Source organism: Dama dama, chromosome 1 (assembly GCF_033118175.1).
Source record: "Dama dama isolate Ldn47 chromosome 1, ASM3311817v1, whole genome shotgun sequence".
NCBI lineage: Eukaryota > Metazoa > Chordata > Mammalia > Artiodactyla > Cervidae > Dama > Dama dama.
Window position 1 is genome coordinate 82744358 of NC_083681.1, and position 20849 is coordinate 82765206.

General features: G+C 46.1%; 1 protein-coding gene and 1 long non-coding RNA gene across 3 annotated transcripts in view; one reads left to right on the forward strand and one right to left on the reverse strand.

Annotated features, from left to right (window-relative positions):
* Positions 1–775: 775 nt before the first annotated feature.
* Positions 776–4837, reverse strand: LOC133064326 (macrophage-expressed gene 1 protein). The gene has a single exon (XM_061154249.1). It carries the CDS (start codon positions 4725–4727, stop codon positions 2586–2588), a length of 2142 nt encoding a protein of 713 aa, XP_061010232.1. The 5' UTR covers positions 4728–4837; the 3' UTR covers positions 776–2585.
* A 3840-nt stretch (positions 4838–8677) lies between these two features.
* The window catches only part of LOC133056748 (uncharacterized), a 41183-nt gene continuing 29011 nt past the window's right edge, over positions 8678–20849 (forward strand). The window contains exons 1-2 of one of the 2 annotated variants that reach the window (XR_009692899.1): positions 8678–8793; positions 10888–10974. This is a non-coding gene — a long non-coding RNA (uncharacterized LOC133056748). Of the gene's footprint in view, positions 8794–10004; positions 10143–10887; positions 10975–20849 lie in introns of those variants that run through there. The other variant, XR_009692901.1, reaches the window with a different exon arrangement.

Consider the following 20849-nt stretch of genomic DNA (forward strand, 5'->3'; position numbering starts at 1 on the left):
AGCAACCGCAAGTCCTTCCACTGAACGGGAGAGTCCCTTTTTCTGCTCTTTTTTACATCTTCTTTACCCACACATTCGACCAAGTAACCTACTTTGACTTCTTGTTCCTCTAAAGAAACAGATGACCTGGCAGGGGGAAATAAGTGAAACAGTAGGGGAAAGACCATCTTAATAACCATGAGTGTTTGCTTCTTAAAGTTCCCTTCACTCGACCACAAAATCGGGTATGTTTCAATAGCTTACAGGCTGTGTTTTTCAGATGTACTCAATTGCTAAGTGGTGTCCAACTCTTCAACCCCAGGGACTCTCCCCCACCACGATCCTCTGCCCATGAGATTTCACAGGCAAGAATACTGGAATGGGTTGCCATTTCCTCCTCTAGTTTTTCAAATCTTGATTCAGATGAGAACACAAAGATAAAATGCAATTGCAAAGGGGCTTTTGTCACCCAAATGTGTCCTTGTTTCTGACAGTCCATGGAGTGTGGTTTCCTTGGAAGTCTGGATCAGTGTTTCCACAGACTCCAGCCTAAGCTAGCCAGTCAAGAAAGCAGGCCTCAGGGAGTGGAACCTATGAAGCACCCATCAGGGTTCGGATTTTGTAAAGTGACTTGATGAATGTAAACCTCAGGCTGTCTCATTCTGATTTCCTGGGGATGAACGGAGTACACATTCCTTAAGTACACATTTTAATATAAATTTACATGCAACGTTGTTAGAAGTATGAGTTGGTGAAGAACTTTTCATTTCAGTAGGCCATTAGTACATTAAAAGTCTCAGAGGTTAAAGGTATACTTTATTTATCTGACTCAATGATCTTCAAAGAACTTACAGGGAAGTCAGTATCAGCAGGAAAGTGGTTAGCTTGGCTGAAATATACCCACAAATCCCCAGAGGTGAGGGAAGGCATTTTAATGCTTAAGAAGCAGGGGTTTAGTACAGAGGTTGTAGAAATCTCCGTCTGACTGAGAGCACAGCTCCAGTTCTGAGTCACTCCTCCGTATTGCAGTGGGAGTGACTGTGTGACCTCCCTCTTGTTTTCCCACAATCTGGGACAGTTCAAGCTCCCAGAAGAAGGACCTGGTAGAAGCCAAACTCATGACTGCAGGTGTTAAATGAGGCTAGGACAAATTATCCTTCATAGACTTTAACTCATCCATGACATTCGATTTGGTGAAGAAATACATAGCTTTAAAAAAATGGTGCTGAATATTAACAGAGTCAACCTAATAATTACAATTAGGTGAGACCATTATTAAAATTAGGCAAAGCGTCAAATGCCAGGTGACAATCACGCATCCTGGGAGGTGTCCCAGGGGAGTCAGTGTGGGGCTGGAATAAATGTGCCACAAATGATGTTGGGTGTCTTTTTTCATTTCATTTCATTTCATTTCATTTAACATTGATTTGATCATGTCAACCTCCTTTCTGCTGGAGAAAAGAAAAGGACAGGATACATAATAGGAGTTTTTCTATCTTATTCAGATTTTGGGGGTGAAGTGATAATTTGATGTGGGTTTACATTGACTTCTTGCATCTTTCTTGTCTTCCACCCCCAGAAAAAATTTTGGAATGTGAGGTGTGTGTACGTGTGCGTTGAGGGGGGTGTGATTCCCCCACATGATGCGAGATTAGAAAGGGGAGGTGGTCATCTATGGAAGAGGGAGGGATGGTACCTGGGTAACAGAACATGAGAGCATCATGCTTGATCTAGCCAAACCTGCAGCTCTTCTCTTTGCCTCACTTATGATAAGCTGAGAAGATGAAACCAGGCAGCTGGTTGTGGGTAAGAATTCCAGTTCCCCAAGAGCACCAGAATCTTTTCTAGCTTTCACCCTTTCTTCACTCACTGCTGGTCTCCAAACTGCCTCTTCTCCCTTGACCTTCCTAAGAGAGGTTTATAAAGTATTCTCTGAGGACTTTATGACACTAGTCTGAAGTCCAAGAGTGGCCTGGCCTCACTAAGTCTTAATTGTGGGGAGCTTGAAAAGAGTGGGTTTGGTCTAGGCACCCTCTCCTGGCTCAGAGGACACTGAGATGGTCCAGAGGAGATGACACAGTCATCAGTACCTCAAAAATGAAATGCAAGAGCCAAGCAGGACCTCTTGCATCTTCTGGGGGCTCTTCTGGGAGCGTGAAATCCAGACTGCTTTGAAAAAACACAAAATAGCAGGAGGGTAACATTTAAAGACATCCTTAGAGCTCATGAATTGGAAACCATGACTGACCTCAGATTAAATGCATCTTCAAATCTGAATATGAACCTTCTCCCTTGTCCTTATTACACATAAGCTTTCAGGTGAAGATAATGACACACATCAAGAAGAGATGACCCCCTCAAGTTTTAGGATGACTTTTGCTTAAAAAGCCACAACTGCCCTCCAATCCCTCTCCCAACTCTGTCCATGTAGCTCTGTCTATTTCCTGGCCCAGAGACCTAGAAAGTCAGTTCCACAAGGACTGCTGTTGCACTTGACACAGCATTATTTAGGAGGGCAGAAGTGGAGAGAAAAAGAAATGAAAGACAAGTTGAAGGCCTGACCAGGGAGGAGAGAAACAGTGTCCTGGGAGAGTCTAAGCAGGACTCTATGCCTGCTCTTGGTCAAGGGCATCTCCATTCACGGCAGTGCCTGCAGCCAAACTCTGCTTCTCATCCTGGAGCACCTGGTATCCCTTTTTCCTGGACTTCCGGGCACCATAGATGGCCAGGGCAACGACCCCTGCCAGGGCGATGGTCACCCCCAGGGTGAGCCCCGCGGCTGCTCCTCCAGACAGACCCCCACCATCTCCGTGGATGACTCTCATGGCCCTGCGAAGCTCCAGGGGCTCCCCCAGCCGCCACTGGTGGGACTGGGGATCTTTAATCCAGGAGCTGGCCGTCTCGGGGTTAGTCACCAGGACAGTGTTGGTGGCCACCTGACTCATGAGCGGTGGTCGGGTATAAGGAGGAAGCCTGACAGAGGGCAGAGACCCTCCTGTAAAAAGCCCGGCTTTGACGCAGTAAGACACTTGGCACCCATCACTGATGAGGGCTAGGTGTTGGCTGAAGCCCCCCGGACACTTTCTTAGAGAAGGCGCCCCCAGATCTTTGGATGTGGCAGAATCCACCAAGGGGTTCCCCACTGCACAGCTAAAGAACCCACCAAAGGGGACGGAAAATCTGTATCCCAACTCATAGTCCTGAGAGGCACATACCTTGAGGTTTTCAAAAAGTCTCAGTTGAAAATAGCCGGCTGGGCATGACTGGGCATTGGTCAGAGGGTTTATGCTCTTACTGCTGAAGAGCCCACCAAAAAGGAGCCCCGAGTTTTCAGGTACTTGTCCACTGGCTGCACACCAAAACGCCCTGAATTCAGCCCTGGCTACTCGGAACACGTCTTCACACACCGTCTTGCAGAAGATGTAGAGGGTACACTTGCGCGAACACTCCAGGTGGTTGTACCCCTCCTCGTGTGTCTGGGTGAGCAGCTGGACTGGGGAGTAACCAGAGGGGCAGGACACTCTGCCGGTCAGCGGATTCTTCTGCTCCAGGTTCTGGCAGAGCTGGACAACCTCATTCCCCGAGAACTGGGTGCATTCCTGGTAAACTCCCCCGAAGGAGAAATTGGTCATCTTCCCCTCACAAGAGCCATCGTCGGTGTTGGCTTGGAAGTTGAAGTTGGGAGAGTTGAGATCCGTGCAGCCGGGGTAGGTGTTGACTGCATAATACCTGCGCACAGCCGCTTCCACTGTCTTCGACAGCTTTCTCACCAAGGGCCCTGGCAGGTCAGGCAGTCGTTCGGGGTTGATGAAGAAATACAGAGGCAGGCCAGCTCGGTCCATGGCCACCAGGTGGTTGGTGATGCCCTGTTGCCAGGCCTGGAGGGTGATGCCTGGGTAAAACGGAAGTCCTCCGATGCTCTGAACTCTGGAGTTGGTTCGGTTGGAAAGGTAGCTCTTGGTGAAGGCGTTCTGTGAGGTGTAGTTCTCCTCGAATTTGAAGTTGACAATGTTCAGGAAGGTGATTCCAGCAGACGTGGTCAAGGCGCTGCGGCTGCTCTGGCTGTCCTGCAGGAAGGACGACCGGATGTGATCCTCCTGGATGAGCGCGGCCCCCGCATCCACACTGGTGATGACATGGGTACCGTAGTTGAGGACCAGGAGTTCTGCCAAGTAGGTGGCCATCCGGGTCTGGTTGTTCTCCAGATGCTCCGAGATGTCCATGAGCTCCTTCTTAAACACCCAGCTTAGCTCTGCATCTGGGTTGATTTTGACCGTGTAGACCAGGTTTCTTACCTGAACCTGGGTAGTTACAGCTTGGTCCTTCACCTGAAGGGTCTTTATCCTCTGGAACTCAGGGGAGAACTTGCCGTTGACTTTGGAAAAAAGAGAGAGCTCCATGTTGATGGAGTTGGAGGTGGTGCTCTCGTAGTTCACCCAGGACTCCAGGATTTTGGAGTTCATCTCCAGGTTGCTCTGCTTCTGGGGAATGGTGAAGATCTCATCCGGGATGATGTACTGCCCATCTTCCGTGGTCCTGCAGTGGGTGTAGGTCAACTCCATCACCCGTCCCATGTCCACATTCCGCAGGTTATCCCAGCCGCCTCCAGGTAAGACGGACAGAACGGGCAATTTTAAGGCATTCTTGCAATTTTGAAACCCAGCCTCATCGGTCGCTCCCTGAGATGTGTCCATTTTAGCCCATGTTGCCACTGCCCAGATTAGAAAGGCACCCCTGAAGCTGTTCATGGCTCAGATAGCCCCGGCCTGACCCACTGGTCCTAAGTTGCAGCCAGCAGGCTTGGGGCAGACTGAACCGATGGGAAAGAAAGCCGTTGCTGAAACAAAAAGTTCAGCAGTTGTCCTAAAGCCACCAGTTCCTCTTTGGGCTAGTCTAATCTCGAAATGGGGAAATGAGAGTTGATTTGAACACTAATGTCCATCAGGACTTTGAAAAAATTGTGTGGCCCTAGATAGCAAACCCAGCCCTGTATCCTGAACAGTCAGCTAGCCTAACTGCCCCTGACCTCCTCCAGCGCCCAGCTGGTTACTCTGCAGCAGCAGTGGGCACTCAGAAAAAATACAACCACACACCTTACCGTTACCCCCATGAGAGCATTCCAGCTTTGAAAGAAAGCTTTGGTTTCATTTTTTGCTCACTCTCTTGATGGTTCTGCTTTCCCCTAACAACTCTCTGCTGGGACTTCAATATCACTGTCCTTTTCCTCTGTGTATAGTTAGCAATAACTTGGTACCTGCTCTTATAACTTTAATTTTTTCATTCCATAGTTAAGTGCATGTAACTTAGACAGATGTGTAAAAATGAATGTGGTCTTCACCACTCAGTTTTTTAAAGCAGCAATTCATTTGTTGTGTTATAAGGAGAAGATAACTTCATGAATTTGCATTTGTGTACTAATGCTAAGTCTATTAAACCTCATCATTTAAAGCAGTCTTTTCAGTCCCATTGACCTAAAACCAGGCTTGATTGGAGCTCAGCTCTGTCGGTTCTGTGGGAGAACTAGCACATTGAGTGGAAGCCTGGAAATCCAGAGGAGTTCATGGAAACTCCCAATTGCACCCTTATGTCGCCCTGATGGCTCCCGACTGCACCCTTACACCATGAACCAGATGCAGGACTGAGACCGCAAAAGCCATGTTTCAATTCACAGGCCGCCCGTCTGCATTCTGGAAAGGCAATTTCAAGGAATTGAATTACCGCAGGATTGTCACTGAGGCAGCTGACAGGTGTTTTCAGAAATAATGAGGCCAGTTGCCTAGTTTCACAGGCGGAGCGTCACTAGTTGCTACTAAAACCTTGACGCAATCTAGAAAAAATGATACAGATGAACCTGCTTGCTTAGAGAACAGACATAGCAAACAAATGCATGGGCACCAAAGAGGGAAAACGGGATGGGGTGAACGGGGAGTTTGGGACTGACGTGTGTGTGTATGAAGTGGATGACTAATGAGAACTAACTGCAGAGCCCAGGGAAAAAGAAAAGATACAGTCTGTTTGTAGGACGTGTATCAAGTTAACGTTAAAAATGGTTCCAATGTACATTAGATAAAGACAAATACTGCTGGATTTCACTGATATGAGGGACCTAGAACAGTCAAATTCACAGTCAGAAAGTACATTGGTAGATGCCAGGCGGGTGGGGAGTTAGTGTTTACTGGGGACAGAGCTCCAGTTTAGGCAGGTGAAACATTCCAGAAATAGATGATAGTGAGACTGACAGCAATGTGAACGCATTTAGTGCCACTGAACTGCACGGGGAACTATGGTTAAAGTAGCGTGCTTCATGTTCTGTGACTTTCACCATGGCGGCTCAGACGGTAAAGAATCTGCCTGCAGTGCAGGAGACCTGGGTTCAACCCTTGGGTTGGGAAGATCCCTTGGAGAAGGGAATGGTAACCCACTCCAGTGTTCTTGCCTAGAGAATTCCATGGACAGAGGATACAGTCCATGTGGTGGCCAAGAGTCAGACATGACTGAGCAACCAACACTTTGCCACAATAAAAAAAAAAAAAAAAAACTCCTGTTTTATGTGGCTATGTGATACTGCAATCCTGCTCCTAGGCATATATCTGGAGAAAATTCTAATTCAAATAATACATGCATCCCAATGTTCATAGCAGCACTATTTACAATAGCCAAGACATGGAAGCAATACGTGCCCATCGACAGATGAAAGGATAAAGTATACGGATTTTGTGCGTATTCTCAGTCACTCAGTCACGTCTGACTCTTTGCAACTGCGTGAACTATGGCTTGCCAGGCTCCCCTGTCAGTGGGATTTTTCAGGCAAGAACAGTGGAGTGGGTTGAGATTTCCTCCTCCAGCAGATCTTCCCAATCCAGGGACTGAACTCGCTTCTCCTGCATTGGCAGGAGGATTCTTTACCACTGAGCCACCTGGGAAGCCCATATAGATTTAGATGTAATGGAATACTGTGTACTAGTCGCTAAGTTGTGTCTGACTCTTTGCAACCCCATGGACTGTAGCACCAGGCTCCTCTGTCCATGGAATTCTCCAGGCAAGAACACTGGAATGGGTTGCCATTTCCTTCTCCATATTTCCTACTCATAAAAAAATGAAATAATGCCATTTAGTGAAGTAAGTCAGACAGAGAGAGATGAAAATCATATGATTTCGCTTATTTGTGGAATCTAAAGAAAATACAAATGAACTTAACAGATTTGTGGTTGGCAAGGGTGAAGGCGGGTGAGAGAGGGATGGACTGGGAGTCTGGGGTTAGCAGATATGAACTATCATATATAGGAAGGATAAATAACAAAGCCCGATTGTATAGCACAGGGAACTATAGTCAGTATACTGTGATAAATCATAATGGAAAAGATATGAAAAAGAATACATATATATGTATCTGAGTCATTTTGCTGTATAGTAGAAATTAACACAACATTGCAAATCAACTACTCTTTAATAAAATAAAATTTAAAAAACCTTGATGGTGTTCTGTGAACCCAGAAATATCACATCCTGGGTCTATTAATGCCTCAGTTATCATGCTCTGGGGAATTCACTTACACTCAAGAGGGTTTAGTTTATGAACCAGTACCCAGTTTCTGGGCCTCCCAGGTGGTTCAGTCGTAAAGAATCTGCGTGCCAGTGCAGGAGACACAGGAGATGTGGGTTCAATCCCTGGGTTACGAAGATCCCCTGGAGAAGGAAATGGCACCGCACTCCAGTATTCTTGCCTGGAAAATTCCATGGACAGAGGAGCCTGGAGGGCTGCAGTCCCTGGGGTCACAGAGAGCGCCTGAGCAAATGGGCACCCAGTTTCTGCTCGGCTAGAGAAGCAAGCCTCTGCCCGGGCTACAAATGTATGCCTCCATACAGTGGTCACAGATTTAGAGCTAGAAAAGTTAGAACCGAATGCCCTTGAGTACTTCCAATAAGCCTGCAGAAATATCCATATACTTCTCTTCAAACTGTTTCAGGGCTAGTTCATCAGAATCAGAAAACTCACTCACCCTGTTTTGAAGACATGCTGACAATTTCTTATTTTTCCTTTTGGCTGTAATAGATCCTGATGGAATCTCACTTTTCTTCAATGAGAATACAAGTAAGGTGAATATAGATAATTCTACATTTAGGCATTCCTATATCTCTAAACACCTAGTCATTGTCATTTACTTTTTTACCACCTTCATCTTCATTTTTATTATAGCAAAAAGAAAAAATGAAATAGCTAAAAGAGCCAAAAGAGTGAAATTACATTGCATTCATATGACAAAATATTTTGTAGCCATCACAATTATATTTTCAAACAGTTTTAATAACATAAGAAATTCTTATGCCATAATGTTAAGAGGAAAGGCCATGACAAATGTTCAATATGATCTCAACTATGTACAAATATAATGAGGAATATCCACCAACTGACCCACTGACAGTAGTTATATCTAGTAGGTAGGTTTTATGAATTATTTACTTCTTTCCACTCTTCTACATGTTTTGAGTTTTCAACAATGAGTATGTTTTTACTCATTTAACAAAACTTTATTGAGAATCTACCAAGTCCCAACGGCAAGGATGAGTAATCATTGCTTTCATATTCAGAAAAATAAGCAACAAATATACATTTATAAGCCAAAAGAAACCAAGTAGTTCCGGAATTTCCATACACCTAAGATGATCCGAAGCCTATGACTGTGTTTGCTATGCTCAAGGAAGTTCTCTCCTCAATTCAAGGAGAAACAATGAAAGAAGAAGTGCAAATTTGGGAATTTTGGCTCAACTGAAATTTGCATGCCACCAGCAGGAATTGCTGCTCATAATGATCAGGTAGGAGGAGGTGAGCTCCAAGGGTCTGACCAGAGTGTTTCACCCTTTCCTTTCTTGCTTTACTCTGCTCACCAGTGATTTCTTCCATTTTGGCTTGTACTGAAAGGCCCAGGCAACTCCATAAACTCTCCAGAAGGCTGCTCTCAAGGGCTTGTGCCTGAAAGCTAAACTTGAGTTTCTAAAAAGAAAAAGGCAACTTTTCTGCAAAAGTTGGGCATCTGCTTTGCAGCAGAGTGGTTTCACTTCCCCCAAAAAGAGGCAAGAGGGAAGTCCCAGGTCCGCTTTCTTTCTTAGTGTGAACACATGCTTTCTGACACCAGCTCATGCAGAGCCACCCCGTGACTCAATGTCTGAGGTTCAGTTCTGTGTGGGCTTGGAGCGGATCCGGGTGTCCCCTATTTCTGCATTTCACCTGTGGTCTGAAATAGAGGCGAACATTTGGCTGTGTTTGGAGCGACCACCCCCTTTCTTAGTTTTAGCAGAAGTCTATGGATGTATCAGGAGTCTGAAATTTGACAGTCAAATAGTCTAAATGGATCAAAGAATTGTGATGTCTAAAGACTCTGGAATAAACCTGGTTCTGGAAAATCGAGGAGGAATTAGTCACAACATGACAGTGTTTTCTTTTCTGAGCAGTTGATGGCTAACCTGGTGTTTTAATCCTTGCTTTGTCAGCTCCTTCTCCTCAGAGACCATTCTTCCCATCAGGACTGTTTGTGTCCTGACCACAAGAATCAAAACACAGTGGTTTCTTGATTCTTTTTCATCTTGTGGGTAAAAACAGGAGACCCGTGTGAAATTCTGCAGATTCCCACTAAATAGACCAGAAAGTAGCAGCTTTGGCCATTTCATTTCTTTCTTTCTTTTTTTTTGGTCATTTCATTTCTTTTCTCTATCAACATGTGTCCCTCACATTTTTTTCTAATTCTTTTTATCCTTATCAACTTTCCCTATTTTGCTCTTTTTTTTTTTTTTTTTTTTCTCTTTACCGTGTCCATATTTAGGTTTGGAGGACACAAGTCTGTGATTTAAAGTGATACCTCCACTGCCCTAAAGAAGAAGGAAGTCATACTGTGTCAGAGATCTCATCTTTAGGATTCCACTTCCCTACAACACAGTCATAGCAATCATCACTCATCAATCACAGCATTAATTTCCACTGATATCTGAGGCTGCCTCAAGTATCATTCTCAGTACAGTTCCGCAAGACATTGTACAGGAAGCCTATTTCATCCACCTTTTAAACAAACACTTACTGAGCATCTATTCATCAAGTACCCTTTGTACATGCCATTTTTTGGAGTAGCCAAGGTCAAACTTAATGCTTTTTTAAGAGTCTAGCTGACCAGGTGAGTCCTTGGAATCACTGCTTCCTTTTTTCTACTCTCCAAGCTATGGATACAACCAGTCCATCCTAAAGGAAATCAGTCCTGAATATTCATTGGAAGAACTGATGTTGAAGCTGAAACTTTAATATTTTGGCCACTTGCTGTGAAGAACTGACTCATTTGAAAAGACCCTGATGGTGGGAAAGATTGAAGGCAGGAGGAGAAGGGGATAACAGAGGATGAGACGGTTGGATGGCATCACTGACTCAGGGGACATGAGTTTGAGTAAACTCCGGGCGTTGGTGATGGACAGGGAGGCCTGGTGTGTGCTGCAGTCCATGGGGTTGCAAAGAGTTGGACACGACTGAGTGCCTGAACTGAACTAAAATGAATTGAACTGAAGCTAAGCTCCACTGGATTGAGTAGTTAAGACCAACCATATTCCCCCTCCGATCAGTTTTTAGGTTTCCTAATGACACCAGTCTAATATGAAGAGCGCCTCTTGCATTCTCGTTCAGCTGAAGACAAACAGAGAGCCTTGTAAACCACAGGATCAGAAACTGGGATTTCTCTTATGCGCTTGTTTCTTAGTCCCAGAGTCTTTCCTGTCATGTAACTTCCTCTTGGAGGAAGATTTGAATGAAAGAAGTGATTGGGTGGCATCTGGCCTCTCTGGGTTAACTGCTGGCAGGAGTTCATATTTCTATATTTGTTTTATTTTTGGATAACATAAAACCCATCTAACATTCAGTCTTTCCTTCTTTAGCTGCAGGATCTTCAGACAGACGTCAAGCAGAGATGAAGTGAAAATCACCACCATTTTTCTTTCTGCTTGAAATAATCATGAAAACAAGTGAGTTGGGGAGGTGGTTCTGCCATCATGGAATTATGCGGAATCGGGAGCTTCGGGTCCTCCGATGAAATATTCCCATTGTTGTGACTACTTTTCTGTGATCTAAATACGAGATTAAGCACATGGGCTGGGCTGTGAGTCTATTCAGTCTCTAGACTTTGTTGTTCTTTGTACAGTCACTCAAAATATCTCAACAGCTAGATTGATGTATGTAGATGTGAAATAGAGGTTTCAGAATTGAAATATAAGCAGCATCTTGGCTCCATATGTGACTCAGGGCAAGTTCTGGAGTCTCCCTAAGCCTCCATGTCCTCAACTGTGACGTTCCTCTACGTGGTAGATGAAGTTGTTAGGAGGATTGACTGAAACTCTCCATGTAAAGCTCTTTACAACCCAGCTAGAAGCTCAACGTGTATCAGCTTTCAGCTTTGCCAAGCTTGTTGCTGCAGGCTTCAGGCTGACTGCAGCTCAATTCTCGAAGAACGGGAGTGGAAGAAAAGCCATATTAGAGCATCTCAGGAGCCTTTTTTTCTTCTCATCCATTTGATAGCATTGATAAGGAAGTTATACTGACTCAGAGGGAGCACCTGAATATTTTTTAATATCCTAAACAAAGACACGCATATCTTTAAGGAAAACAATCTAGTAGCCCTGCCACATAGATTAATGGCACAGACAAATTAGAAATAATTGGACGCTTTATCAAATAATTCATCCCAGGAGTCTCTTAGAATGAGATTCACAAGCTTTTCCTATAACTGGCCAGCTAGTGAATGTTTTAGGCTTTGCAGCAGTGTCTGTGATAACTACTCAACTTTGCCATCAGAGTGCGAACTACGTGTGGATGATACACAAATGCATAGCATGACTGTGTTCCAATAAATCTCTACAAAAACAGGTGGAAGCTTAGATTTTCCTGGGATCTGTAGCTTACTGACATCTAATTTAGAATCATAGAATTTTGGAATCTCATGATTAGAAAGGACACACGCTATCAGCCCAATGCTTGAGCCTCTTCCAGTACTGTCTTGCAAAGTGGTCATCTACCCTTCTCTTGGATGCTTCCATGGCAGGGTGGCTCCCAACCTACTGTCTCTGGACAGCTCTGATTCTTAAAAAGCTGTTTTTTCAGCTGAGCCCAGGTTGTCTTTGTGATCTCTGTGGCTGAGGTCATACTTCTGTGATGTGGCCATCTTGGCGGTGATGCTATATTCCAGACGCAAGCGAGAGAAGGTGGCTGACTTACTTACTCACCAGCCTAGAGGTCCTGGAGGGGGTGACTATTTCTATCTTGTTTAAATGACAAAATGAGAATGGATAAAGACCATGCTCAGTGCAATGGTCCTAGAAGCTTCCTTCAATGTTGGATTGTGGGGAATTTCAGGGATTTCCAGGGCAAGCACCAGGATGGATAGGGTCCTTGGTGAGCTTCAGTTCAGCTCAGTTCAGTCGCTCAATCGTGTCCGACTCTTTGCAAACCCATGGATTGCAGCATGCTAGGCCTCCCTGTCCATCACCAATGCCCAGAGTTTACTCAAACTCATGTCCATTGAGTCGGTGGTGCCATCCAACCATCTCATCCTCTGTCATCCCCTTCTCCTCCTGCCTTCAATCTTTCCCAGCATCAGGGTCTTTTCCAATGAGTTAGCTCTTCGCATCAGGTGGCCAAAATATTGGAGTTTCAGCTTCAGCATCAGTTCTTCCAATGAATATTCAGGATTGATTTCCTTTAGGATGGACTGGATGGATCTCCTTGCAGTCCAAGGGACTCTTAAGAGTCTTCTCCAACACCGCAGTTCAAAAGCACCACAGTTTGGTGAGCTTGGAAAAGCACATTTAACTTATAAGGAGAAAATATTTCATTACCCTTATAACTTGTCCCCATAAATACCAGCCTTCCCTAGAAAAGCATCTGGCACCCACTATGTAGTCAACAAATATTTGTTGGAAAGAGTAACTGAAGAAATGGATGAAGGTAAAAACTTTGCAACCTTAGAGCTCTGTTAGCAAGATTCAAAAATAGTCAATCGTGGCTTCAAGCCCCAAGGTAATAGGAACAAAAGGACAAGACAGTTCATTTAGGAAGAGCGCCTAGTTTATGTTTGAAGCTGACAATCCACATTCCAGAAGTAGTTTTATGCCTGAGGCCTGTCAAGACTGGGGCTAGACAGATGGCAAAGGACAAACATTATGAGGTTCCCACTTACATGAGGCACTGAAACCAAGCAAGACCCGGGGGGGATCCTGGGAACCACAGATCTTCTGTGCACCCCGTTTCTTGATTGTAGGAAATAGGCTTTGGTTTCCAAGACCTACCTTGAGTTACAAAGGAACAAACTGTTCATGCAGTTGCTAATCAAGGAAGAGAGGGGATGGAGAGACAAGACAGGAGCAGCCAAGAAACAGCAGTGCAGCCTGGGGCAGGGAGCTGGCTCTGACTCAAGGTTGTACTTGGCAGTGTCTTTGAGCTCCTCTGCAGAACTAAAGCCCCAACACGTGGAGGATGCTAACTATTTGATGGAGGGTTCTTCATTCCAGAGAGAAGGTCACAGCTCGATAACCTCTAGAACCACAGAAGCTCGTCAGGAGACCATCTGAGGCCGGATTAGAGGAGTGCGGGCCCTGCACACACCCTGCTCCTTCTCAGCAATCTTGCCCTAAAACCGTCCCCAAGAAACAGAGATGCAAAAAGGCAAAACGGCTGTCTGAGGAGGCCTTAAACATAGCTGTGAAAAGAAGAGAAGTGAAAAGCAAAGGAGGAAAGGATAGTTACACCCATTTGAATTCAGAGTTCCAAAGAATAGCAAGGAGAGATAAGAAAGCCTTCCTCAGCGATCAATGCAAAGAAATAGAGGAAAACAATAGAATGGGAAAGACGAGAGATCTCTTCAAGAAAATTAGAGAAGCCAAGGGAATTTTTCATTCAAAGATGGGCTCAATAAAGGACGGAAATGGTATGGACCTAACAGAAGCAGAAGATATTAAGAAGAGGTGTCAAGAATACACAGAAGAACTGTACAAAAAAGATCTTCACGACCCAGTTAATCACAATGGTGTGATCATTCACCTAGAGCCAGACATCCCAGAATGCAAAGTCAAGTGGGCCTTAGGAAGCATCACTACAAACAAAGCTAGTGGAGGTGATGGAATTCCAGTTGAGCTATTTCAAATTCTAAAAGATGATGCTGTGAAAGTGCTGCACTCAATAGGCCAGCAAATTTGGAAAACTCAGCAGTGGCCACAGGACCGGAAAAGGTCAGTTTTCATTGCTGTAAAACTCCTCACCAAATCCCCCAGTTTGGGTCGCTCAGTTGGAAGGATATTGACGCCCTGTGTCCCCTTTTGCTTTTCTTTTCTGCTTCACCCAAAACTCTGTCTCTGAGATGCAATTTGGCACCTGAGCTCAGAGGCTGAGTTTTGGCATCAATGCATAGAAGCAGCAAATTCATAAAGACAGAAAGTAGAAAGGGATGGGGGCAGAGAGGAAAGAGGGTGTGAGGCCACCAGAAAATGTTGACAATGTGCATTTATTTGGGCTGTTGCAGAGACAAATTCAAATAGAAGAGTTGCCTTTTGAGGTGCAGGCCAAACTACAGCTAAAGGCAGTTACACAAACCTGAAGTCCACTGTCTGGGTGCTGGACAGTTCAGATCAGTTCAGTCGCTCAGTTGTGTCCAACTCTTTGCTACTCCATGAATCACAGCATGCCAGGCCTCCCTGTCCATCACCAACTCCCGGAGTTTACTCAAACTCATGTCCATTGAGTCGGTGATGCCGTCCAACCATCTCATCCTCTGTTGTCCCCTTCTCCTCCTGCCTTCAATCTTTCCCAGCATCAGGGTCTTTTCTAAATAGTCAGTTCTTCACATAAGGTGGCCAAAGTATTGGAGTTTCAGCTTCAGCAGCAGTCCTTCCGATGAACACCCAGGACTGATTTCCTTTAGGATGGACTGGTTGGGCAGTGGGTGCTGTTTATTCATCTGGAACTACTCTGCAAATTCTCCAGGCGAATTTTTGCCAGTCCTTAATATTTCAGTTTAAACATGATTTCCTTCTGAAGGCCTCCCGGAACCCACAGGCTCAGGTTGTACCAGGTGAATTTGTTGCCTCTCTAGATATCTCCAGCTGCATCAGCCACCCCAGCCCTCCACTCCTTCCCCTGTGAAGAGCGCTGGGTGGTCCTCCAACCCCTCACCTCCAAGGGCACTCGACCTCTCCCAGGAGGGGGTCCACACTCTGATGTGGTCTCCACCTGCCCCACAAGAGAAAGGTTGCAGGACTCAGCAGATGAAAATACAGGATGCCCAACTGCATTTAAATTTCAGGTAAACAACAAATAATTTTTTAGCAGAAATATGTCCCCTGCAACATTGGGGACATACTTACACCAAGAAAAATATTCACTGTTCATCCCACATTCAAATTTGGGATTTCACCGGTGGTCCAGGGGTTAAGACCCGGTGCCTTCACTGCCATAAGCCTGAGGTTCCATCTCTGGTCGGGCAACAAAGACCTCCACAAGCCACGTGGCCAAATAAATCAATAACTTAAAAAAACAATAAATGACATCCAAATTTAACTGAGTACCCTATTGTGTCTGGAGACTCTGAACACTATGGAGGACTTCTCTGGTGGTCCAGCGTTTAAGATTCCACCTGCCAGTGCAGGGGACACAGGTTCGATCACTGGTCTAGGAAGATTCCACAGGCCAGGGACAACTAAGCCCATGCGCCACAGCTACTGAGCCCATGAAACCTAGAGCCTGTGGCCACAGCAAGAGAATCTCACCCACTACAACTGGAGAGTAGCTCCCACCTACTGCAACTAGAGAGTGCCTGAGGGCAGCTGCAAAGACCCACACAGCGGAAATTAGATAGACACATATTTTTAAAAAATAAACACGACTGGATCCGAAGAGACTCTGGCCCCTTCCTCACTTTAGGCCACCACATGTGGGCCGTGGCTCCTCCAGTAGTTGGTCAGAGAACGCTGGCGAACACAACCCAGAAATACAGAGGACTTGTGTACTAGTGAAGACTGACAGACAGGAGGAGCTGGGCACCTGATCTGTTCCTTCTTTGTCCCTCCAGCGGACTACGGTGAAGACTGGTGGTTTCCCATGCTTTGTCGGAAGACACATACGTGACTCAGCAATTGTCTGTCTTTCCTTAGACTGTGATCAGCTCAGGAATCTGAGTCAGGAGATACATTGGGCTCCCGATCAGACATTTACAGCTGGCCTCCTGTCCACATTTCATGGGGCGTGCAGAGGTGGACTTCAGCCTGGATACTTAACAACCTTAGCATTTCCTGAGGCAAGAGTTAGGTGGGGTCCCGTTAAGGCATTGACAATCAGCCTCCTGTTTGCCCTCAGAAAAGGAAGTAACAGACACAGGGTAATTAGCTAGTCTTTGTCTCTTGTCAACACCTTAAGTTAATAGTCATGGCAATAGTCAAGGCAATAGTCCTGGCAAGGACCAAGAGTAAAGGATTAAGGGATCTCCACTCCCCCCACCCTTTTTGGGAAAAGGAGACTACACTTGTGCAGAAAGGCTCCTTGTGGGTCTAATGTCTGGGGATAACCCCAGGCCATAATGAGTCTTGCTCCTCCCAGAAGCTTTCACTCCAAGACCCACTTTGGCTGGGGGATTTGTGCACACCCAGGGTAGGGTCCCCAGGTAGGTCTGTGTGGAAAAAGAAACCAGATAACTGGCTAACGGTAAACAAAGGCCCAGAAGAACTGACCTATAAAAATGACGTAGCTGCCTCTTTACTGCACTCTCACTGGGGGGACACCCACACTCTTTCTCTCTGGGTGTATATCTCTGCCTTGCTTCTGTCTCAACTAAAGAAACCATTTCTCTGTGTGTGCTCCCATTTGTTGTGACGCTATGTTTCTAACAGTTTACAGTTTCTGCCTCTGTGATAAATGCATTTGTCAGTGGGGGCAAAGATCCAGGAGAAAATAGCCTCTTGCTTCTGCTGGTCTGGTGATTAAGATTCTGGGTTTTCATCCAGGCTAAGTGTTAGTCGCTCAGTCATGCCCGACTCCTTGCGGCCCCGTGGACTGCAGCCCACCAAGCTCCTGTGCCCATGAGATTCTCCAGGCAAGGATACTGGAGTGGGTTGCCGTTTCCTCCTCCAGGGGATCTTCCTGACCCAGGGATCGAACCTAATCCTCCTACACTGTGTGCAAGCAGCACTTGCCTAGAGGGTGGGGCAGAGGTTGAGAAAGAAGGAGCCAGGATCACAGAGCTGACTTGCCCCATCTGATAACAGGTCCACCAGCTGACCGTCAACAGGACTAAGGAAAATAGGGAAAGATTAGGAAAAAAAAGAAAAGAAAGGTCATTATAATGCAAAGTGGAGATAGGAGGGCTTATTGAAAAATTCTCATTATAGAAACACCAAACTTGGGTTTTGCTAATATAGGTCAGAGCCCTGATTTGGGGTTGTCCTGGGTCTTTTTTTTTTTTTTTCTCACTGTATTGCATGAGGGATCTTAGCTCCCCAACCAGGGATTGAACCTGCACCCACCGCAGCAGAAGTGTGGCATTGTCCTAACCACTGGACCACCACAGAATTCCCTTCCTTGGTCTTAAGTAGGCCTTTTTGTCCTCTTTTCCTCCTGGTCTTCTCCTGGTTCACACTCGAACCTGTGTCCCCTGCATCGGCAGGTGGGTTCTTAACACTAGACCCCCAGGGAAGTCCCTTTCATTTCCACCTTGGGGAATTAGGGCAACATGGGGCAGTAAAAGTAGCCCAGAGTTAGAAATCTGGAGATTTGGATTCTATTCCTCATTCTGATCTAACCTGTGCTGGCAACCACAGACAAGTCAGTTCCCCTCTCTGAGCCACTGTTTCCCGATCTGTAAAATAAGAGGGTGTGTTGAACTCCTTTCCAGCATCTGTGTGAGTCTGCAATCCAGTCCCAACCTGCCTCAACTTGAAAGCCGTGGCTGTGGTCTTCAGCTGGAAAAGTTTAAGCAGGTCCTGTTTCGTGCTGGCCGCGGCATGGACATTCGCCCACAGGTTGCCCCTGCTGATGCTTCCTCGTGGTGACTTACTTCCCTGTGCGGTTGGTCATTTATGACGCCTGAGCTCCTTTTCCACGGTGGCTTGCTGTGGGAGGCTGGTTTGCCCCGGTTTGTTCAGCTGCCCCTCTAAGACGGTCTTAACTTTGTCCCTGCTGAGGCCTTATAACCCCAGGACCAGTGTTTGCGTTAGTTGCTTGGTTCAGAGTCTCTGTGACCTCGGACCTCACACCTGTGTCAACATGAGCCTGTTGCCACAGATCAGTTCGTGGGGTTTTCTGGTCTCTGGGAAGAGGCGGGCATCCTTGTCATTTCCCACGGGCGTGTGGGTGGAGGTTTCCTCACCCACAGGTGCAGACAGCCCTTCCTGACCCCCGTGAACACTGCACTCAGGACCAGTGGCCGAGATGACCTCCCAGAGCCCCCAAACCCCACAGCCCTGCTCTGAGGTCCGCATCTGGCTCAGAAAGTCCCGCCGCCACAAGGCTCCCGCACGCGCTCACTGCTCTGGTTTTGAGTTCTCTCTTTCCAGCACCCATGGATCACCTTTTCTGGGTTTTCAGCTTCAGTCTTTATGTTTGCAGAAAAGCACCCGTGCCCGGGTGCCTCCGGGGAAGGGGAGCCTCCCCGGGTGGGCTCGGTCAGCCCAGTCCTCTCCTGCTGTGCCCGTTGGGTCCAGTTGCCTCTTCCATAGATCCAGCGGGGCCGTGGCGCGTACATTGTGGCAGGGTGGCTTGGGAGGCAAACTTTCCCACTCTCAGGAAGAGACCCCCTTCCCTGAACCTGAGACCCTTCTCCAGAGCTGGCAGCCCTCCTTCCACAGGGCGAGTTGGGCTCCCAGTGAGACCTGCTTTCTCTCTCCCTGCGGCCCTCGGAGAAAGATGGAAAACAGCTTGCTCACGAAGCGGCGAGAACGACTGTCTCCTGAGAGCGGGCGGGGGCTGGGGCGGGAGGCGGCCCGGCTGACTAGGAGAGGGGGCGAGAGGGAGAAAGCTGGGGTCCTGGGGGAGAAGGGCTAGGCCAGCTCACAGGCACTAGGACGCTGCTGCCGTTCAGCCGTGTCCGGCTGTCTGTGACCCCAAGGACTGCAGCACGCCAGGCTGCCGTCCCAGCCTCCCCTTCATTTCACACACCATGGCATGTGGTGCGTGTGAGAGCGAGTGTGTCTGTGAGTGTGTGTGTGTGAGCTTGTCTGTGCACATGTGTGAGCTGTGTATGTATGTGAGTGTTTGTGACTCTGTACCTGTGTGTGTATGTGTGTTACTGTGTGTGATTGTGTGTACCTGTGTTTGTGTGTGTGTATGTGAGTGTGTATGGAAATGTGTATATGTGTTAGTGTGTGTGTGAGTGTGTATGTGAATGCGTATATGTGTATATGTATTAGTGTGTATGTGTGAGTGTGGATGTGAATGCGTATATGTGTTAGTGTGTGTGTGTGTATCTGTGTTAGTGTATGTGTGTTTGTGTGTGTGTGTGAATGTGTATATGTATTAGTGTGTATGTGTGAGTATGTGTGAGTGTGTGTTAGTGTGTGAGTGTGTATGTGAATGTGTATATGTGTTAGTGTGTGTGTGTGAGTGTGTATCTATGTGTGTATGTGTGTGTGTGTGTATGTGTTAGTGTGTGAGTGTGTATGTGAATGTGTATATGTGTTAGTGTGTGTGTGTGAGTGTGTATCTATGTGTGTATGTGTTAGTGTGTATGTGTGATTGTGTGTATCTGTGTTAGTGTATGTGTGTTTGTGTGTGTGAATATGTATATGTATTAGTGTGTATGTGTGAGTATGTGAGTATGTGTTAGTGTCTGAGTGTGTATGTGAATGTGTATATGTGTTAGTGTGTGTGTGTGTATCTATGTGTGTATGTGTGAGTGTGTGTGAGTGTGTATGTGTTAGTGTGTATGTGAGTATGTATGTGTTAGTGTGTATGTGAGTATGTATGTGTTAGTGTGTATGTGAGTGTGTATCTATGTGTGTATGTGTGAGTATATGGGAGTGTGGGTGTGTTAGTGTGTGTGGTTCTGTGTACCTGTGTTAGTGTGTGTGTGTGTGTATCTATGTGTGTATGTGTTACTGTGTGGTTGTGTGTACCTGTGTTACTGTGTTACTGTGTGTATGTGGATGTGTATATGTGTTAGTGTGTGTGTGAGTGTGTATCTATGTGTGTATGTGTGAGTGTGGATGTGTTAGTGTGTGGTTGTGTGTACCTGTGTTAGTGTGTGTATGTTTGTGTATGTGGATGTGTATATGTGTTTGTGTGTGTGTGTGTGTATCTATGTGTGTATGTGTGAGTATGTGTGAGTGTGGATGTGTTACTGTGTGTGGTTGTGTGTACCTGTATTAGTGTGTGTATGTGTGTATGTGGATGTGTATATGTATTAGTGTGTATGTGTATGTGTGAGTATATGTGAGTATGTGTTAGTGTGTGTGTATGTGAATGTGTATGTGTTAGTGTGTGTGTGAGTGTGTATCTATGTGAGTATGTGTGAGTGTGGATGTGTTAGTGTGTGTGGTTGTGTGTACCTGTGTTAGTGTGTGTATGTATGTGGATGTGTATATGCGTTAGTGTGTGTGTGTTTGCAAGTGTGTATCTGTGTGTGTATGTGTGTGTATGTGTGAGTGTGTGTTACTGTGTGTGATTGTGTGTACATGTGTTAGTGTGTGTATGTATGTGAGTGTGTATGGGAATGTGTATATGCATTAGTGTGTGTGTGTGTGAGTGTGTGTGTATGTGCATGTGTAGAGACAGGTGCATGGTCAAGTCACAGGGTGTCGGGAGAACTCAGGTGGAATCCTCGCCTCTCTTCTGGCAAGTTGTTCTCCTCTCTGGACTCGCATTTCCT